Source organism: Colobus angolensis, unplaced genomic scaffold, assembly GCF_000951035.1.
Source record: "Colobus angolensis palliatus isolate OR3802 unplaced genomic scaffold, Cang.pa_1.0 Scaffold7, whole genome shotgun sequence".
Taxonomy (NCBI): domain Eukaryota; kingdom Metazoa; phylum Chordata; class Mammalia; order Primates; family Cercopithecidae; genus Colobus; species Colobus angolensis.
Window position 1 is genome coordinate 636,357 of NW_012120709.1, and position 9,043 is coordinate 645,399.

Consider the following 9,043-nt stretch of genomic DNA (forward strand, 5'->3'; position numbering starts at 1 on the left):
ATATATTTATATATTATATAATATATGCACACACAATAGTATATAATATTCTATCTAATGTCTACAACAATTACATGAAACAAGTATAATTCATTTCACAGATAAGGAAACTGAGGCACAGGGAGGTGAAATAATTTACCCCGGGTCGATCACCTAGCAAGTAGAAGAGTAGAAATGCTGGGATTTAAACCAAAGCAGTCTGTCTTCAAAGTCCATGCATTCAACCACTAGACACTACTGCGTCTCTGAGCCAAGTGCCCACGAGCTAGGATGTCTATTAAACCTGAAGTGAGATGAGAGCTCAATAAAAGTGTCACACAGGAGTAGAGGCCCCAGGAGGCCAGGAATGCAGCCTCTGGGATATGGGCTCAGTAAGGGAAAAAATACAGCCACTGAGAAACTGAGACAAGAGGTTAAAAAAAACAAACACAAAACTTGTTACTAAAGGGGATTCATGTAGCAAACAGGAACCAGTTAGGAAGACTTCGGTTTAATGATAATAATGAAAGTAGTAGTAGCCACCATTTATCATGTGCCAGGCATGGCAGCAAGTGTTTTATATCGTTATGTAATCCACATGATCATATGAGTTGAGGATTGTAATCTCCATTTTCTGGGTAAGAAAACTGAGGCACAGAGACACTTCACTACCTACAATCCCATGTCTAGGAGGTAGTGGAGCCAGAACTACAAACCAATGTCCATCTGGCTTCCACTATGCCCTTAGTTCCAAGACTATGGCCCAAGACTACTGGGCCATCACGGCAGAGAATCTAGTCACTGTGCAACAAGCAACAGTTGTAGTGTTGTGGTTAAATAGGTACAAATGCCAGGGATATGGGAACACAGGGTTTTAGGAATCTGGGAGGCAGCTACTTTCATAATCCACAAAGATACTAGTGTCCTGAAGTAATGGTTGATTCAACCAAAGTCTGGGCCACTTGTCTATTGGAAGCTATTTATCTCAACTTTCCACTCAATTTCTTAGGTTCCCCTTATCTTAAGTAATTCGATCATTCCAAGAAAACTTACTAAGTAATTTGTTTTAAAGATTAATGGTTTTCTGCATGACTATTATGAGACCTATTGAATAACAAATTTCCTTTATTTAAAGACATATAAGTCCAATAAATTACCCAATTTATTGATTGGGGACATATGATAAAAGATTCATGTTTCATTTTGACCATAATTGCATTCCTTTCAGCCATACAATTTAAGAGACATTTCATGGCTCCCTCTCATTTTTACTCATCCACACTGCATTCCTAGGAGCCCTCGGCCCTCCATTTACTTCCAGCTGGTGCCAAGCCCTTATAGTGGTCATGTTACAATATATAACTGTTATTGACACATAGCTTAGCTTCACCTCTTTAGGTTGCCAGCTGCATTTTTGTCGTATCATATGAGCTGCTACTATCTGCTGTACAATCACAATTGATCAATCTGTATGTCAGACTGATAACCAAGAATTAGACCTTTCTCGTTATCAGTGAAAAAAGGAAGATGCTAGGCACAGAAATATCATAGATGAACAAAATCCACAGATAATTTTCTAAAATTGTCAGTAGTAATTAATACACTATCACAAGCTCCATAAAGGCAGGGACTGTCTTTTACTCACTGCTGTGTATCTGGCACTTAGCACAGTGCCTGGTACAGTAGGTGCTCAATTGCTATTAGTCATGAGAATGACCAATGAATGAATGAACCAGTAAGTATATGTTAAATGCCTGTTTAGGTTTAGAATCTTCTTGCTGCTAACTCACATACCTCCCCCACTCTCTCAAAAGTATATCGTTTTCTCTACTTGAGACCGCTAAACTAAACCAAATGCAAACAATAGAGGGAAAATCAATGCAACCTACTCTTTTCAGTGTGTGAATCATGAAAAATTGCATATATTTGAAATACATCTTGGAACTAACACTTTCAAAGAGAGGTCTTCTGTGGCTTACAATGAGTTTTCCAGGAACTTCTCCCATAAAATATGCTTCAGTTAGAAACTTCAGTCAAACCTCACGGTCAATTTAAACAATTCACTTGTGCTTTTTTTTTCTCTTTCTCATGAACAATGTGATCATGGTAGTTAGGACTCTTCCAGCATATAATACACATCATTTAAAGTTTAAATTTAGAATTATGATCATCCAACTGTAGTTCTAAAGCATGTTTCCATTAGAGACTGTGAATCGTCTACTGCTTTCATCACACTAACAGGTTTTATTCATTTACTTTTATCAATCCCAGCATTCTGGGAGACCAAGGCAGGCAGATCACTTGAGGCCAGGAGTTCAAGACCAGCCTGGTCAACATGGCAAAACCCCGTCTCTACTAAAAATACAAAAATTAGCAGGTGGGGTGATGCACGCTTCTAGTCCCAGCTACTCGGGAGGCTGAAGAATGAGAATCACTTGAACCCTGGAGGTGGGGGTTGCAGCGACCCAAGATTGAGCCACTTCACTCCAGCCTGGGTGACAGAGCAAGACTGTGTCTCAAACAAACAAACAAATGGTAATGGTTGATGACAAAAAACCTTTTATCGTTTCCTTCTTATTCTGTGCCATAAAACAAGCCAGAAAAAAAAAAAAAAAAAAAGAGTCGTCGTCTGGTCTGGTGCTAAGCTTGAATGTGCCTACAAATCACATGGTATCTCAATAAAATTCAGACCTGATGCTGTAGGTCTGGGGTAGGGTCTGAGATTCTGCATTTCCAACCAGCTCCCAGGTGATGCTGATGCTCCTTGTCTGGAAACTATGCTTCAGTCATTAGAGTTTGGAAGACTGAGTAGTGGCTTTTCCGGTAACTGGGATGACGTGGGTATGGCTCTTACATTCTGCTCAACCAAATGGGAACGTTAAGTCAAATTTAGATTAAAATGGGTGAGATTAAAGAGCACCTCCCCAAAGTAAAACACTTATTTTTTCACTTTTTCTTTTAACTCTAGGATAAGATGAATTAGATTTTCCATTAAGGAGGAACCTCTTTCTGCTGATGTCTGAGGAATGGAGAAGAAACTCAAGCTCATTTCAGGATTTAAGATGTGTGCAAAAAATATGATAGCCTGTAATTACTATTATTGGTACTAATGCCTATCTGTAAACTAATCCAAAGTAATGAAAGACTGTTGGTAAAGTTCACTAAGTACCTGGAAACAATAAAGGAAAATATTATACTTATTTTTAGTTGTCACAGTTAGAATTCATTTGGCTTCTAATTCAGCTTATTTTATTAAATATGTGAAATAATGATGAAACACAGGCACGTTTACTGAGTATTTACTTCAAGGCAAACACTATAAGCCTTTACCCTTTACTACAGCATAATGTGTTAGCCCATTTTTTAAAAACAGAACTAAATCAGATACAGATAATGGTGAGTAAATGAATGACAGAAGAAAAGTCTGTGACTCAGAGACAAACATTTTTATGCTAACCTTGGTAGAGCTAATCATTTCTCTAGAACTTGTTCACTAAATAGTAAGGAGCCAGGAAATGTATGGTAAGATCTAAAAAAAAGGAAAGTATTTAGGCCAGGCACGGTGGTTCACACCTGTAATCCCAGCACTTTGGAATGCCAAGGCAGGCCGATCACTTGAGATCAAGAATTCAAGACCAGCCTGGCCAAAATGGTGAAACCCTATCTCTACTAAAAATACAAAACTTAGCCAGGCATGGTGGCACACTCTTGTAATCCCAGCTACTTGGTAGGCTGAGGCAGGAGAATCGCTTGAACCCAGCAGGTGGAGGTTGCAGTGAGCCAAGATCATACCACTGCACTCCAGCTGAGTGAAAGAGTGAGACTCTGTCTCAAAAAGAAAAAAAAAAAAAGTATTTAAATAATACTGCCAAGTTAAAAAGAAGAAAAAAACTCCTTCCCTTTCCACCATTTGTTGAAGTCATATTGGAAAATGAAGATATGTAACGGAAAAAAAATTCATCTGTAATTCTATTTCCAGAAACAACTATTGAATTATGTAATGCCCCATTCATTAAAATATCATGTTAAATAATTACATAAATTATTTATATATTTGTTCTAAACTTATTTATTACTCTTTTTTTTTAATATTTGGGTTTTTTTGATTTTTCATTTTATACATAACTGCAGTGATTTGTTTACACTCCCAGCCCCTACCCCTTAACACTGCTGTGATTTGTTTACACTCCCAGCCCCTACCCCTTACAAAGTTATTTTTTTTCTAGTATTCTGGTTATACACTTTTCATTCTCCTTCCTCTCTAGGCTCAGCTCATAAAACTTCCTTCAGTTCCCTGTTCCCAAGTTCATAATTGTTTCTAATGTGACAAATCTAGTCAACAGATTTGTTGACTGAGTATGTCCCTTCCCTACTTAAAAATATTTACACTGTGAAACAGTCAGTAATCTTGAGTCAAGATCCAAACCTTTCCAGATTTAATATAAAAATTTCCATTTAGTTACTGCCTGCTAGATGAGATCCTACATGTAAGCCAATTCCAGCCACTTGTTTATGGAACTTTTTCATCACTGGCTACTTCAAACCAGTGTTGCAGGGCAATGCCTAAAACTGAGGGATTACATCTGAAATTGGTCAAGAAATATAACACCCAAAACTGCCTAGAGTTAGGGCAAAGCATTTACTATTTGTAGAAATCTAAAATCTTAAGCTTCTAAAAGTTCTTACCCCCAACCTCATTGCGTGTATGTTAGGATGTCACACAGAAAGTGCAATGGGTGGGGGACTTTTGTTAATCCATTGGAAATGATATCCTGTTCTTACTTGAGTTCCCAGTATGACTTTATAAACATGCTCAGGGGTTTCCTTTCTCACTTCTACTATATTCCTGCCAATAAACAAGCTCCCTGTCATTTATTTTCAGATTTGCTGCCTGGGCTGGGTGCTCTGAATTGGTCTCTCCTTTTCTGACTATCCTCTAATACTACTTAGAGTTGTTCTCATGGCACTGTTTCCGTGTTAAAGTTTCATTCTTATTCCACTCTGGGGACCTGTTTCCTTTTGTAGTTGAATTCTGTTCTTCATTGCCCCACTGCATATTTTCCCAACTGGATTCACGTATAGGAATTATTTATAATAGTGAATAACTGAAACCACCTAAAATGCCTAAAATAGGAGATGATTTTTAAAGTTATTATATAATATGATGCAATTGTTTTGTTTTGCTTCTTAACTCAATAAATATTTCTCTTAATAAAGCAGGATTACAAGGAGGTTTCTTTAAAATTATAAAAATATACAGCAATCTTAAGCCAACAATCATTTTCATACTTAATGATGTAATACCCTAGAAACACTCCTACTGTGATCTGGAATAAAACAAAAATGCTGTTTTTTCCAAACATGTTTGCAACTTGCTCACTTTCCCTTTTCATTTTATCTGCCTCCGGGCTCCGGGGTCCTTGAGTTTCAGGGCCCTTAGTTTCTATTTCTGTCTCAGTTTCTGTTTCTCAGTTTCCGTTTCCTCGGAGTTTCCTCAATTTATGCCAGAAACAGTCAGTGCAGATACTGGATAACTTGGTGTCATAAGGGCTTACAGCCTGCTTTTTTTCTCTTACTTTGTCGCCTTGGCTGGAGGACATTGGCGCAATCACGGCTCACTGCCGCCTCGGCTTCTTGGGCTCAAGCGATCCTCCTGCCTCAGTCCTACAAGTAGTTGGGATTACAGGCATGCACCACCATGCCCAGCTAATTTTTGTATTTTTAGTAGAGATGAGATTTTACCATGTTGCACAGGCTGGTCTCAAACTCCTGGGCTCCAGCAATCCAACTGCGTTGGCCTCCCAAAGTGCTGGGATTACAGGCCTGAGCCACCATGCCCGACCACAGCCCACTAATTAATTTGGCCAAATAGTCATGGCAAAAGCATCTTTGAAGTACACAGATTAAAAGTAGAAAATAAAAAAACAAATTGATTGGGAAAACTATTTTCTTACAGCTGCATCTGTTGGGACAGTTTTTTTTTTTTTAAGACAAGTTTTTAATCTTATTTTTAAAGAGCTCTATCCTATGGTTTATCTTATTAACACATCCTTTATCTTACAACTGAAATATTTATAGAGATAGAAAGTATAAAATGAAGAGGTTTTTGGTTTTAATAAAAGTGCTATCATATTATATACATTTTATAGCCCTCATTTTTTCACTTAGCCATACATTATGATCATTTTCCTATGTAAAATATTTGTCTAAATTACGATTTTATAGGTTATATGTCATGATATGGCTATACCAAAATTTACTTAACCTCAGTCTTATTGATTAGCATTCATTTGTATCCAATTTTACTACACTTGGCATTTTAAGGAGTATTTCCACCTCCTCCCATACAACACATACAAAACCCCTTATGCATTCTTCATAGCCTAGATTACTCTCTTCCTAATCCTGACAGAAATCTGCAAGTTTACACTCTGGAAGGAAGAAATCAGTAGGACTTTGGATGAAAATAGGGTGATCAATTTTGTAGTCAACATAGTCCATTTAAGAACTATGCCTCTTTAGTTTCCAGAATGTTTCAGCTATCAAAACACACACACATGCACACACACAGAGAGAGAGAGAGAGAGAGAGAGAGAGAGAGAGAGAGACGGGGTATTGGAAGTTAACATGGATGAACCTGGAGAACATTACACTGAATGTAATAAATCAGTTCCAGAAGGACAAATACTGCATGATTCCACTTATATGTGGTATCTACAGCAGTCAAAACATTTGGGAGCAGAGTAGTTGCCAGGGGCTGGGGTTGGGGACTGCTGGGGAGAATGGGGGAATTGCTAGTCAAAAAGCATAAAATTTCAGTTGTGCAAGGTGAATAAGTTCTAGAGATCTGCTGAACATTGTGTCTAAAGAGCAGGGCTTGTGATGGGTGGTTTTCTCTATATGTGCTGTTCGTGACCAAAAAAATCCTAATACAGCTACCTTTAGTTTTATCTGACTTAATTACAGTTCTTGCTTGGAGCACATGTTTGTGGGCTAAATAGCTTCTTTCTAATTTATGATTCCACATCATGCTTCCATAACTAAAGGAGAGAGAGTGGAAAAGATTGGATGGAGGGACTCATGTCTACCTCCTTCCCCAGAAGGAAATTTGCTTCCCTTTAACTTCAGTTTTTTTTTCTTTTCTTTTTTTTTTTTACATTCTGAAAAGCCCTGCCTAACAAATGGTAAATGGGGATAAGAAAGTTGCAAAGACAAGTGTCTAATTTTTTACTCTGACAATGACACTTGGTCAATACAGAAGTCATAAAGGATGAATTGATAAGGCAATCAAGGAAATATGGTTTCAAAAGGCAACTGGTCAGGGTTACTGAAAGTCTAACACAATCACAACTTCTGACATCAACCTGTGGACTCAGGTGTGGAATTGCTTTGAAGTTATAATTAAAATGGGTGGGTTGAGTTTGATAGCTAGCATGTCCCACAAGGGCAGATATTTTTTGTTTGTTCAGTTACACCTCATATGCCTGGCACATAATTGGCATTCAATAAATATTACTGAATGAAGTTATAGCTTTTGCAGATTTGTAAGCCCAAATAAGATCTGACCCTAATGTACCCCTACAAATATCAACATAGAACAATTCTCAGTCCTGTATTGCTTGGAAACACTTTGAAAATAGCACCATAAGCCTGCTAATTTACTTTTACATAAAAGTAAATGAAACCTAAATATTGTATATTTTTAAGTAACTCAGCAAATACTGGGGTCATCATATCAAAATCTCTACTAGCAACCTTCATCAGTATTTCTCAGACTGTGAATCGGGAAATGGGAGAGCTTCAAAGGAGCCAAGGAAGCTAAACAGCTATTCAGTGGTGGAAATGATGAAGCGTGGGCTCAGAGAATGGGGGTCAGAATGCATCTACGTTTTTCATTGAAGGCTTGCCGCTATTTCCCTGCTTCCTTGGATGATCCAGGAAACTAAGTGTTTGAACAGTGAGCTTACTCAAGAAAGAGGCTATCCGTTCATGCAGTGCCCGGTGGTGCTGCCAGAACAGTTATTCCTGCAATGCAGTTATGTCTCTCTCTCTCTCTCTCTCTCTCTCTCTGTCTCTCTCTCTCTCTCTCTCTCTCTCTCTGTCTCTCTCTCTGTCCCTCCCTCCCCCAGCCCAAGACCAAAAGTTTATTGACTTGCACTAAACATTACTAAGATTAAATAGAGAGCAAACATTTTCTTTGGGGTGGTTAAAATTAATCTTATTATAGCCAGCATTATTAATGTGATTTCATCCTTATACATTGTGCAAGACTTCTGGGCTGTGGTTTATTTGGCCACAGAAAGCATGATCTGGAACCATAAAATTGGCTGTCTGACTTCAGGAATGTTTTCTTCCTTGTAACATGAGCAACATGCATTTACCCTTTCATTTTCTATACTTGTCAAAAATCTACAATATGTCCCTAATTTTGTCCACTTCCATCCAACAAGTATTTCTTAATATTACAAGTGCCCCAGGCCCTTTTAGAGGAAGAATTACAGGAAGGAATATAAGCAGCCCAGTTAGAACCACTGTTCTATGCTAATTGGTTGTTGGTGTGGTCAAAGAATTACCTTACCTGTAGGAAAAGACATCATTTCTCTGTTTTCTTCCATGAAGCACATCCTGGGTCTGTGTAAGAAATGAGACCAGAAAAGGGGAGGAAGAGGGTACTCAAGATCCCTTCCTCCATCTGAAGAGAGTTGGTCTACCTCTCTGAGTTAAACTCCGGCTACCTTGAGTTAGGGTGCAGCCATGTAGAAGTACTGAGAACAGCTACCACAGTGAGCGCAGACCACATATATTTGAGTTTCTGAAACTGTACAGGATTTGTGCTAACTCATTTGAGGATTCAAGTAGATTTGGCATGGTGGCAAGGAACAGTGCTGGTGAATCTGGATGAGATCTGGAGAGGCTGATGTGATACTTAACCATCTTTACCCTGTACTTCGGTACCATAATATTTATCTTAATCATTATTTTATAGTCCAGATTCTTTCATATAAATCTTCATAAGTGCAGGAATTACATTGTTTCATTAGTGCCTCAAGAAATGTAAAATAGG

General features: G+C 38.2%; 1 protein-coding gene across 1 annotated transcript in view; it reads left to right on the plus strand.

The window, feature by feature from the left end:
* The window catches only part of LOC105500896 (chromosome unknown open reading frame, human C11orf97), a 23,631-nt gene extending 20,452 nt beyond the window's left edge, over nucleotides 1–3,179 (plus strand). The window contains exon 4 of the mRNA XM_011926571.1: nucleotides 2,948–3,179. Within this exon, the coding sequence (XP_011781961.1) occupies nucleotides 2,948–2,952 (5 nt within the window). The 3' untranslated portion in view covers nucleotides 2,953–3,179. The remainder of the gene's footprint in view (nucleotides 1–2,947) is intronic.
* The last annotated feature ends 5,864 nt before the right edge of the window (nucleotides 3,180–9,043 follow it).